Genomic DNA, 13,220 nt, shown 5'->3' on the forward strand with positions numbered 1-13,220 from the left:
TGAGTTAGAATGGTAAGTCCTGTCTCCAGTAAAATGCGCTATAACGCAGCCTTTCTAGGTGTCTAAAAAAAAAAAAAAAAAACCTATGTGTGGGAGGTGATGAGGGAAATAAATTTGAGCTTTCTTGTTCCTTGTTTTTTATTAATTTCCCATCCCAACTTTGGGCCTTGTAAAATGGGTATATCTTTATTGACCTCAATTTCCTTCTGAAGTTTTTGGTTTCCATCAAGCTGAAGGAAAAGACAATAATGAGGAAGTACTTCTGAGGATTTTCTCAAGCTGTTTTTCTTCTTTTAATGCTCTAGTCCTCTGAGCATCAAACCTCCTCTCTTCCCTCAAAGCTTTACTGATGTAACAAGGTCTGTAAATTCCGAGTTTGACTATGCCACTTTTGTAGATAACTTTTGCATTTATTCTACTGGAAATACTAACAGAAAACAGAATGGTTTAAAAACGTGTTTTAAACCAAACTTAGATGGTGATGTCACTTTTACTAGCCACAAAAGAAAGCTTGTAAGGAATGAAAAGCAAGAGAAAACAGTGCCTGGGGGTTTTGTTTTGTTTTCCTTTATATAGATATATAATGACCTATGGCATAGTTAAAATAGGAAAAAAAAAAACTTTGTTTTTTAGGTCATCTTACACTTGTTTCAGCTCTTAAGAAAGAAATTGGATTCCTGCTGTTAATACAAATGAGAATATGATAAGGCATAGTATTCAGTGGAAATGAATGTTAATTTTATACTGAAGAAGCTATAATCTAGATGGAAATAAATACATAGCCATAAAAAGTGTAAGTGCAAATGTGTTTGTGGAAATAAACTGCTAGCCCTTATAATGAGAGAAATCATAAGACAGTGTGGCAAAATGCTATTGTATTGGAAAGACTACACTAAGCCTGCAGAGTAGATAATGAGACAGCTTTGAGAAATAATTCTGGGCAAATAATTGCCACAAAAAAGCCCCATCCTATTCTAAAGCCCTCAAGAAGGGGGCTTTGATTGCCCTTTATTGCGAATAAACCCTAACAGCAGTTTTAGGAGTTGAAGATCTCGGCACTGCTGGATGACAGCACTATAGTTACATGTTTCTCAGCTGGATGATGAATGTGAATAAGGAAATGTTAAGATAACCTGTAACAGGTGTTTGAACCTTAGTACAGTAGATTTGAGTAAAACTGAAAGTTAATTTAAAACACAAAACAATTTAAAAAGAGAACAAATAAAATCCAAAGTAGATGGCTTTTCCAGCATGCAGAGGGCCTAACAAAAGGTAACTAAGTTGGTAATATTTGCAGAAGTGTTTGAGATACTTAATACAAGATGAGTGCATGGATCATCATTCATTTGGATGCTGTCACTATTCCTCTTTCCATTCTCCCTCCCTTCTAATCATACTTATGCTTGAACAGGAAGGCTGAAATATAGCTTGTCAAATATATATATATATATATAACCTTCTTTCAGAAAATACTACAATGTACTTAGCTGAAAAGGGTTGGGAATCAATCCCACCAAACTCATGGGTACCACTGAATCTGGCTTCACTGAAAATCCAGTTATTATCTTAGTACATTGGAAAGGACAAACTAAGTCTGGCCATCAGCTACCCTCTCCCTTTTCCATTCTCTTCAGTTTGCATGCTCTCCACAGGGGAGAGAGCCCGGAGGGAAGCTGCTGTCAGAGCTGGTTTCAGACCCTTTATCTGTGCTAAGCCTTAGGCAAGCGTTAGCTCCCTAGGGATCTGCCTAGTGAAACCTGGTACTCATCTGAGCTCCTAAGAAGCCTGGTGGTCATGAGGATGAGGCAGAGGTTGTCATACACTAGTCTTATTTCCTCACGTGTGGAAAAGGTGGGATGAAAGAGAAACTACTTGTGCACTTGTTGGCTTACCATCAGTGTGATAACTGGCACAACTCATTACAGGCCAAGGAGCCATGGGCTATGGGTAGAAAAAGGCATTTTCATTCAAAAATAAATCTTGAACCTAGTTTTATTTATCTAAGCAAGTGTATTGAGTCACCAAGTCATAAAAAGGAATGCTTAGGGAAGACTCCCATAACTACTGACTTTGTTTACTTTATGGTCAGTTCCATTCTTTGAGAAGAAGGAGCAATGTCTGTAATGTAGACTTTCTCTTCTTAATGAAGTGAAGCACTTCCTGGTGATGTGAAGTGTCAGGAGGGAGGTTGGAATGAACTGATTTGAGTGACAGTGTGCTACTAGACACGAATGGTATACACCCTAAGAACTGGGAGCAGTCTTCTGTAATATAGCTAGGCTTCTACAAAAAAAAAAAAAAAAAATCTGGGAATGCAGTGAAAACATGCTATTTTACAATGGCATTGTACTGTGAAAATGGGACAGATATATCCTACCTGCAGCAGTGAATTTGTACAGAAATAATTCATCAACTACTCCAGTCACCCAGCAAAGTAGTGCAACATTTCCATTATTGTGTGATGGTTATCATTTGAGTAAAACAAATGACCAGCAGTAAGTGACTGTCTGTTCTTTGCTAGGTTGCTTAGTATCATAATCATTTTTTTCTCTCTATCCAGTGTGATTTATCTAGTATTGAGGGAGAGAATCCTGCTGAAGACTGAGGTCAAGCAGCAGGAATTATGCAGCACTCCAAGGAAAAGGTTTGTACTTCCCGATTGCACAGAAGACTACTTGAGCTAAAAGATTCTGCTTTTGTGGAAAGCACTCTAGCGTATGTGTTGACTTGAGACTGGAAAACAATCCTGTGAAAGTCAACCTGTGAGCAGAGGATACTGTACACAATATAACACCTCATGTCCCAGAAGTTACTCTCACATACATACCTTACCGTTACAGACTATAGCTTGATGTTCAGGAGCTTGGGTATCATCTGAACAAACATGTGTCTATGTTAGGGGACGGGGGGGTATTTAGGATTGCCAGATTTGTTTTATAATGTTGTTTATAAATGCTGAGGAAGGACAGTTTGATGTCTTAACATTGATCAACTGGAGAAGTACCTATTTTTCAGTACCACAGTTCAGGAGGACCCTCAAAGTGTGTATGTTCTATAGTTAGTCACTGATACAAGTTTTGCTCCACTTCAGTTTATGAAGGTTTTTTGGGTGAGACAAAACTCTCTTGCTTAGGATTTGCATGTGCACAGTCTTAAAAGATGCTTGTCTTGCTAGTCAATGAAGGGAAAAGTGATAGGGATCTATATTGTGTAAAGAATTGTATATGTGCATTGGGGATTGTCATAACGTTCAGGTTGTAGTCTCAATCTCACTTTGAAATAAAAAATGAGGAGTAGCTAGAACATGGTCATATTCTAGCTTACGTAATAAGTAAAAATGTATTTTACTACAAACTTTTAAAAGGAGGTAACAGACCTTCTTCAAGCCTTATTTTTGTCCAGGTCGTATCTATTGTAACACCACGCAGTAAGTGCTTACTAAGAATAATGACCTTTGTAGAAGGTATGACACTGAACTAATCAGAGCTTGGATTTGATCCAGCATCAGTCCCTCTCTTCCTGTGCTTTTCTGTAAAGACCTCTTTTGGGGGATGAACTTTTTCTTCCATTTGGAGAAGTGATAGCTGGGTGTTTCCAAGGGATAATTTTGTGGAAAAGATCACGGTCTTGGTCAGATTGGGCTAACTTGACGTTTTTTTGGAGGAGGCTGCAAGATGTTCTAGCTGACCTCTGGACTTGGGTCCTCTATTTGCTCCGAGTCCTGCCCTACGGGAGCACAGCAAAATTGGGAAAGGCAAAATTTCTGCGTAAGGTTGTGAAACTCTACGGGCTGCAGGTGCCCCGGTTTTGTTAGTGAGGGGCTGTGGGGCGGCCGCTGTGAGGGGAGGCCGGGGCTGCCCCGTGCCGGACACAGCCGGTTCCAGCCGGCTCCAGCCGGCTCCAACCGACCCAGCGCAGGGCACGGCTGAGCCCGCAGCCACCGCGGTGGCGCCTCAGGGAAAGAGTATTTAGGAAAGGAGAGAACACTGCCGGGAGAGGAGGGAACTAAAAGGAGCGACAACAGTGGGAACACCAGGGTCAGGGGAGGAGGAGGTGCTCTGTGGTGGAGCAAATGTTCCTGAAGGATTGCAGCCCACGGAGAACCTCACTGGCGTAGGGGGAGAGTGAGAAGGAAGGAGCAGCAGAGAGAAACCATTGCATGCTGACTGTAAACACCCACCACTGCTCGCTGCCTCGCTGAAGGGACTGGTGTAACCTGCAGCCATAGTTAGCGGGGAGAAGTTTGGAGTGAATATGAGCCAGGGGAGGAAAGGTTTTTTTTTTTCCCCCTAGTATTTTAATGTTTGCTTCTTTCTATTTTGCTTCTGTTTCCCAATACCTGAGTCAGTAAACAAATATTTCAAGTAATTGGCAGTAAATAAGTTAATTTTCCCAAGCTGAGTCCGTTTTGCCCACAGCAGTAGTTGGAAAGTGATCTCCCTGTCTCTGACCCATGAATCCCTGTTCTTCCCATTTTTTCCCCACCCCACCATCGTCCTGCTCAGGGGGGAGAGAACGAGCATATGGGGGGGCAGTTTGGCTGCTAGCCAGGGCCAGCCCACCACAGAAACTAGAAATTATTTGGTCTCTGCCCAGGGTTTAATCACTCTTACCAGCAAGCAAAGGACCAAGATTATATGAACATGTGTTCTGGCCATGTCTGTATTCAAGGTGTGCTCAAGGATGCTTTGTGTTCAGGCAACTGGAATCCATGCTAGTGTTATGTACCACCATTCTGAGCTGCGGGTAGGGGAGAGTTTAAGGATACTGAAAAATAGTCTTAAAACAAAATATACTGTGTCTACCTGAGATGATGACAGACTAGGCGGTTGGCAATTTTACATGGCTAAGGCGAGATGGCAGCTTCACCATCAGCTCCTTCTTAAAAGGCCTGATGCTTGTTTGTAGTAGGATAGCAAGAGAGAACATAGCTAGCCAAGCTACTGACATACTTGCAGATGTAACCTTGGTAACGGCGTAGTTTAGATGCACTTCCCTACTCTGTGCACAGGGTTGATTTACATGCAAAGGAGCTCTTCGTGTGGGGAATGTTGTGGAGAACAACATGACTAGGAGACAACTCGATTCAAAATATTTATTCCGTATTCTTGGTTTGCCTTTAAGAGTAATGCTTGTTCTTTTTTTGGTTTTGTAAACGTCCTTTAGATGCCTTTTATTTTTTTTTCCATAAAACAGAATTTCAGAAATGGGATTCATAACTTTTAACTAAGAGAAAGAAGAGCGTTCTTTAATATCTCCAGTATCTGATTTCTTTTGTTAGTCAAAAAACCCTTTTTATGTCACACTTTTGTAAGCTTAGCCATTTGCTTTGCAGCAATGGTTACAATTTTATAACCAACCCATCTCCTCTTAGCTCAAGGAGAGTATGGCCCCAGGCTGGAAAAATCCAGACTTAATGGCTTGAGACTGGGAGATTTGTTGATACACTGAAGTTATACAGTTGTATGTATACTTTTTTTTTAATGATATGTTAACAGTTCAGTTTGACATACTTGCACAGGGTTAGCAATGACTAATGCTTGATTTATGGTTTGTAAACTACTTGAAGATGCATATGGGGTGAATAAATAAGTAATTTGGGGGACTCCCATTTAAACAGGTTGACTTAAAAAAAAATGGCTTGAATCATCACTCATTTACATAGTAGAAGTTGTTACTGTTCTTTGTAAGATAGGTGTTACAGATAGTCCCCCAAATTCTGTCATGTGCAACTCTTTTGTACTGGGAAGTTAATATCCCAATGTATCTATTCCTTTTATGATTAAAGGGTTTGAGTTAGTCAGGACTGCTGGAAATTGAGTTTAATGTTTTCATGGTCATCTTTGTTCTACAAAATCTAAATATAAAGGGGAAAAAAGGGGAAACTGGAAATTGTTCAGAATGGAGTAGTAACTCAAGAAACATTTATACATTTAAAACTATCACCAATTAGTGCTTCATCATTAATCAACCTGGGGGGGGGGGGGGGGCGGGGAAAGCAATGCAAGTACTGCCAGTTCAGTGATTTGGCATTGTCTTAGTAGAAAGGATCTGTTGAAGAATTATTCCAAATTAACTTCTAGTGGATCTTTTTCCAAATCACATAATTGCTCTTCATCATCTTGTATTATTTATTTCTTTTCCTTTATTACTCTTTAAAGTAAGCATCATCAATACCAGTCTGAAATTTTCTGGCTTTTTCAATAAAAACCCAATAACTTCCTAATGCATTCTCAAAACAAAATTACTATGTCCTGATGAAAACAAGGGTGATGTAGCTTTTGAAAAGTGCCTTGAATGTTCTGAAATGTACTTTATCAGAGATGTCTAAGATATCAGTCATGCTGAACTCTTTGAAGACCTGAGAAATGTCAGTGTGTAGTTAAATTACATATTTGCATACAGTGTGTATAGTTAAATTACATATTAGAAACATAGATCCCTAACAAGAATTATTTCCATCAGACACAGCTGCATTTTAAATGTTTAGGTGTTAGTCCAAGCATAGCTGCAGCTTGGTAATAGACTTGGATGATCTGGGATCTTCTAGCAAATTTGTGGTGTAAGGAGGTTAATTGTGTCCACCTGTCAAAGATGTTTTTAATATCTATTATTTTAACACTTCCGTCTGTATGTTTTAAAGGGATAAATTGCCCCCAAGAAGGGAAGGCTAGTGCTGTGTCTGTGCTGGCTTATGGAGCTGGCTGAGTGCAAAAAGAACACGCTGAACCATCTAAAATTATGTTGCAGCATCTGGAGACACCCTGAGCATCCTGGCCTTATGGAAAGGCTTTTCATGCAATCAGAATGCTTTGGGTTGGAAGGGACCTTTAGAGGCCATCTAGCCCAAACCCCTGCAGTGAGCAGGGACAGCTTTAACCAGATCAGGTTGCTCAGAGCCCCAGCCAACCTGACCTTGAATGTTGCCAGGGATGGGGCCTCTACCACCTCTCTGGGAAACCTGTTCCGGTGCTTGACCACCCTCATTGTAAAAAATTTCTTTCTAATGTCTAGTCTAAATCTATTCTTCTTTAGTTTAAATCTGTTATTCCTTGTTCTGTCACAACAGGCCTTGCTAAAAAGATTCTCCCCATCCTTCCTGTAGGCCCCCTTTAAGTACTGAAAGGCTGCAATAAGGTCTCCCTGCAGCCTTCTCTTCTCCAGGCTGAACAACCCCAACTCTCTCAGCCTAGCCTCATAGGAGAGGTGCTCCAGCCCTTGGATCATTTTTGTGGCCCTCTTCTGGACCTGCTCCAACAGGTCCATGTCCTTCTTATGCTGAGGGCCCCAGAGCTGGACACAGTACTCCAGGTGAGGTCTCACCAGAGCAGAGTAGAGGGGCAGAATCACCTCCCTCGACCTGCTGGCCATGCTTCTTTTGATGCAGCCCAGGATTTGGTTGACCTTCTGGGTTGCAAGTGCACATTGCCGGCTCATGTCCAGCTTTTCATCCACCAGTACCCCCAAGTCCTTCTCCACAGGGCTGCTCTCAATCCCTTCATCCCCCAGCTTGTATTGATATCGGGGGTTGCCCCATCCCAGGTGCAGGACCTTGCACTTGGCCTTGTTGAACCTCATGAGGTTCACAGAGGCCCACCTCTCCAGCTTTTGTCTCCCTGTGGTTGATCTCTACTGTTGTCACTACTGAGCAAAAAAATACAGTCTGCTATTTGGACTGGTTTCATGTAACTGGAACAGAGATGCGTCTCTGTCATTCCTACAGAGTTCTTGTCTGGTGAAGAAATGAAAAGTTTATGCTGCTACTCTTGCATGTATTTTTAAATACCTTTTAAAGGGGAGAGAAATCCTACAAAAACAGTCTATTGCCATCATCACAAATAGTCTCTTGTACAATGAAATAGTTGCAAAGCTGGCCCTTGGCACTCTCTCCCCCCCGAGAAAGAAGCAGAGAAAGGATGAGGAGATGAGTCCTCTTGGGCAGGCACTGCTGAGACTTAGTCAAGTGTGGCTTTCAAACTTCCGTTATCTTTGCACCCTTCAGAACAGCGTAGGCTATGTCTAAAAGGTCTGCAAATGGACAAACCACAGTTCTGTGATTCTTTTTCCATTGCTTCTCTTACTTTGTAATCAGCTTGTATCTCTCCATCCATTGATCTTTTATGAAACAGTTCTTAAAGAAATAGTGTCTGCTCATGCTGAATGAGGAAAAATGCATAGAGTGTCTCTTAAAAATCACTGTAAGAGGAAGCGTCTTCTGAAGGTAGGGCAGAAGAGTTGTCTGATGCAAGGGGGAAAAAAAAGTGTTTCTGGTGGAAGCAACTAAGCTGTGGAGTGTTTGTTTATTTGTAGCTGCTATGGAATTCAGTGCAATTTTCTTGGTCATAGGATAATTTCAGTGTTCTACACCTGACTTTCTCTCACTTCCTTTTCCTTTACAAGGATTTTCAAGACCACTTATTGTCATTGCTGTAGCTGGGAAACGTTTGAGAAAATCCATAATAAGATCAATAGCCAGACACTTTGTTTTTTCTGTTTTGTAGGTAGTGACAATACAGTTCTGTCTCCAAGGAGAGTGTACACAGTGAATCTTCCTCCGGAGGGTTACGTTGCAGTTACTCCAGATGCTGTTAGTATTTCAGTTTCTGAAAACTCAGACAGTAGTGCTGACTCAACAGGTAAGTCTCTATGGTTGTTGCTTTGATGAATTTTTCTCAAGAGAAGCTTCTTAGCAAATCTTATCGAGTAGATCCAAATTGCAACAATTATTTAAACAGATGCTGCCAGTGGGTGTCACTGTTTTGCAACATAAGCAAAATGAGGATGTACATCCCTATGGGTTCATTTCCGTTGCTAGAGTCTGAAGACCAGATTCAACATTTGGTTACAGCCATACAGTTCCACTGATATTACTGAAGTTACATAAAGTGTAACTGCAGATAAAGTCTTCAGCTCCCCCCTGGCTCAAGTCCCACATGTATATTCATATTATGCCTGCTTACAGTCATATTATTATTAAGAATAAATGTTAGATAAATCTGTTTTTAATAAGTCTTACTCCTGATGTTCTGAGGAATTCAGCAAAGATTTAATGACCTTTCAAATTTACCCTTCCCAGTTAGAACAGACATTCACCTGATCGGAGTTGTTGGGGGGAGATACCAATCCTTTAGTGCTGAGACACTTTCTAATGAGAAACTGTGACCCAGGTAAATTCAGAACCAATATTTAGTGTTGTCAAAGGGTACAAGAGAAGCAACACAGGATCTGTAAAGAAGTGGGCTCTAAGTTGACCTCAGTTAAAAATGTGGTTTTCTGAATGGTGTTGCCAGAATTAAATTGATTCTTTCTGTCTTAGAAAGAAATCCTAAGCTTAGATAAGACAAACTCATTTAGGTTTTTTTAATTGCTGTGTTCCTGTTGATGTTGATGTATGGATGTTTGTCCAAAATTGTGTATCACTGTCACTTGCTGCTAGGGGCAGTCTACAGCAAAGAAAATATCCAGGTGAGCCTGCTGAAGTAAAACATTTGATAAGCAGTGTTTATTAAACTACTATATCTATTTTGGCCTGGAGACTGCCTAAATGTAAGGAAAACCTAAGATATGACCTGCAGATACAGAAAGGCAAATGCTTCTTGCCTTTGAAAACAGTACCCACAGGGGTGAATTTTCGGCTTGGAAATTGGGTCTGCACTCTATTCTGATCTCCATTCAGAATCAGAATACAAGTAGAACTATCAAAGTAGCCGAAGAGACTGAAGCAAAGCACAGCAGGACTGGTGGCACATCAAGAATGTTCTTTCTTGCTGTGAAATGGTTTAAAGACATTTTTTGGATTGGGGAAGAAGTAACTTTATCAGAGTAATGTAACAGTAGATCTTGATACTGTTGGGATTATGGATAGGAAGGTATTCTAATGCACAGCTTCCAGGTTGTGCTTTTCTGTTTGTTAGATAGGATTCATGTTCGGAATCCGGAGTCTGTTTCTAGACTGTTCTTAAATTTGTTTAGTTACACTGTTCTCTTTGGACAGTTCATTTGGTTTCTGTTTCCCAGCATGTCAGATTCAAGGTGCTTATTTTGATATTGAAGTACCCTTTCTCTCCGTCCATGCCATATAATCTCTGTTTATTCTTTGGTGTGATCTCCTTTCAGATATTAGAAGGACGCTCCCGTTCTTCTGTATTTTGCTAATAAGACTAAGTGAACTCTCATAATACTTTGTAGGTAAATAGACTTATAACATTCACTTTTATGTAGGGACTTAAGTGACTTCTAAATAAAATGTTAGAATGCAGGCCTCTGAACACTACTGCAACTGAGATATATCCTTATTAAGGTATCGGCCCAGAACTTTTGTGGCAAATTTACTCAGCTTCTGTTTAAAATCAGTATGTGGTGTGTGTTAGATGTTGATATATTGCATAGCAGTAAAGTAGAATAGAATTTAGGATTGCATTATATTGTCCCTTTTTAGGGTCATATAAATATTTGTCTGGTTTTACAATGCATAGATTATTGAACAGTGTCCTTACTTGCTCATTTTTTAGATTTAATCTTTTCCTCTAGTATTTCAAAACAAACACACCTCAACCATGATAGCAATAAGTAGTGTTCCGGTGTTGCTTAGTGACAGTATTGACTGTTTGGATGGTGATGTCTTTTAGCTGATCCCAATCTCAGTGTTCAGGATGAGTAGGTTTTGGACTTCAGCCACTTTTTTTAACAATTAACAAATGCATCTGGAGTTTTGGGAGACTTATTTTTGGATTGGTTTGTTACTTGACTTTACAGTTTACCACGGAATCAAGAAAAATTAAGTTTGAAGTGATCTTTGGAGGTTTTTAATCTATATTCTCTTTGCAAGGTAGATTTGACTATAAATGTCATTCTTGCCAGGTATTTGCCTGATTTGTTCTTAAAAACCTCCCCATAGGGAGATTTTTCTTACATGCCCTTTTCCATTTGCTCTAGTGTTGCACTACACTTTAATGCTAGACCTTTCTTGCTTCAGTTTAAGGCCCTTATTATTTGTTCTGTCTAAATATGGATTGCAGAATTAGAGATCTGTGCTAATCCTGCATGGCTGAGGGACATGGTTAACTTTACTCATGTGTATGTCTTCTGTAGTATTTAATTTAAGCACATATATAAAATCTGTTGCGGGACGAAGGCTGTTATTTCAGGCAGTGCTCATGAAATACAAAAGAAACAGTTTAGACAATCACACCATGGATTACTTAGTTTGCTCACCTAGATTTGACTGTATATCCCTTATTTAGATCTTTTTGAAAGGATAAAGGAAAGCGCCAATGAGAGCCTTTGATACTGAAGAGAAAAAGAGTGAGCATGCATGTCTGTATGTATGAACATTCTATATGTATAAAATAAATCTGTTTTGTTTAGAAGTGCCTCAGGTAATCCCAGAGAACCAGCTCCGTAAGGCAGAATGCAGATCTAGTGGTTGCATTGTTTTACTCCTAATACTATCTATATAATATATTTTGAAGGGCAACAGGCTATGTTCTGCTGTGCTTCCAAAAAAATGGAGCATGTTGTAAATATGCTGGGTAACAAAAGGCTGCCATTTTAGCCTTTTCTAGCCTTTGGACCTAGAAGTAAGGGGAATAAATTCTGTGGAAATGCAAACAAATAGAAACCTGACTCAGACAATTTCGTTGGTTATCAAACCTGTCTCGTGAAAATCATCTGACTGTATTTTGGGATTAAAATTTTTCAGTTGTAACTTAGCAAATCACACTGATATATAACTGTGCCTTTTCAGTAAATTAAGAAAACCAAATCCATGTCTATCTGAATTAATATAACAAGATTATCAAGAGGAATATATATGCCATGGCTGATATTTCATTGCATTAAATTCATCTGTGGAAGAATGAAATATTCAGTCACTAGAATACGAATTTAGATATCAGCTGTTTTTGAGAAGTTATTTAAAAGTTGAAGTTACTTACAACTATAAACTAAAATAATTTCTTGTCAGCTCTAAAATGTTTGGGTTTGTCCATTATTATTATTTTTTAAACTAGTAGTTACATTATGGTTGATTCTGTCAGAATGAAATGAATCTTGTCCAGACTAGTTTCTGAACAACGGTGGGCAGGGGGGAGGGAGGGGATATGGGAAGCAATGCAGGTCTGTGTGAATATTTCAGTATGTCTTTCTTCATCTATTGCTGCATGTTGTTTTTAGCACTTCAAATAACCTTTCAAATACTTTTTCCTCTGTGTCAAATAAATTGTGACCAGTTATGCACGTAACATTATGCAGTCACCTTGTGATGCATGCATAGATGACTAATGGTATTGGGATTTAAAATTTTGTGAAGCATCTTGGCTTCCACATGTAATTCTGTTCTGCGTTTCCCAGAGGTGTGGGAAATAAAGCTGCTCTTTCAAGTTTGTTTTCTTCATGTAAGCAGGTGATTGATCAACCTGTAACAATGAGAAGAAAATCCAAGACTGCCTTGTGTTTCAGGAAAATAATGAAAAAATTATCCAACATTCTTAAAATAATAAATTGGACTTAGGTGTCTAATTTTTAAAAACTCCCTTGACTGTTCTGGAGGAATTGAGTCACTATGATGGTGTGATCATGTCAGCCTTCTGTTGACTGAACTGAGTAACAGGAATTAGACAGTCAAGGGAGGAAATATTGCAGAGAATTTACATTGGTTTTCAAATTATTTTCATGTTGACTTTGGTACATATTAATGCATTGCTAACTTTCTTTTAGCAATAGACTTCATACTTTTGACAAGGGCATTAAAAATGTGTAATGTTCAAGCTACAGATAAGTTATCATCCGTCAAATTCTGGTCATAAACTCAATATCCTCATAGCTTAAAGCTCTTAAATCAGAGATCAAAACTAATTTATTTTCATTATCTATTTAATGATAAATATTTCTTCAGTAGTTGTCACTTGAGAGATACACCATCATGTTTAAAAAGGTGTCCTTTATGAAAGGAGAATCCAGGAAACTTTAATTATGTGTTCCATAACTTAATAGGAAGTGGTAGCTTAGTTTTTATTTGTTTGGGGTTTTAGTTCCATGAGATGAACTTAAATTGTGGAGTTCTTGCTTCTTATTTTCAGACAGGTGAAATAATAGGAAATACTGTGTCTTGCATTAAAATACGAATGCTAAAAACGCAACCTTATTCCTTCTAAAAGATAAACTGATTTTATTTCTCCAGCAATGTTTCTTCTTGGTTACTGTAATTTAAGCTATGATAA

General features: G+C 39.1%; 1 protein-coding gene across 1 annotated transcript in view; it reads left to right on the top strand.

The window, feature by feature from the left end:
* Positions 1 to 13,220, top strand: part of ERICH1 (glutamate rich 1) — a 114,394-nt gene that overhangs the window by 67,718 nt on the left and 33,456 nt on the right. The window contains exon 4 of the mRNA XM_075707737.1: positions 8,502 to 8,636. Within this exon, the coding sequence (XP_075563852.1) occupies positions 8,502 to 8,636 (135 nt within the window). The remainder of the gene's footprint in view (positions 1 to 8,501; positions 8,637 to 13,220) is intronic.

Source organism: Pelecanus crispus, chromosome 3 (assembly GCF_030463565.1).
Source record: "Pelecanus crispus isolate bPelCri1 chromosome 3, bPelCri1.pri, whole genome shotgun sequence".
NCBI classification, from domain to species: Eukaryota; Metazoa; Chordata; class Aves; order Pelecaniformes; family Pelecanidae; genus Pelecanus; species Pelecanus crispus.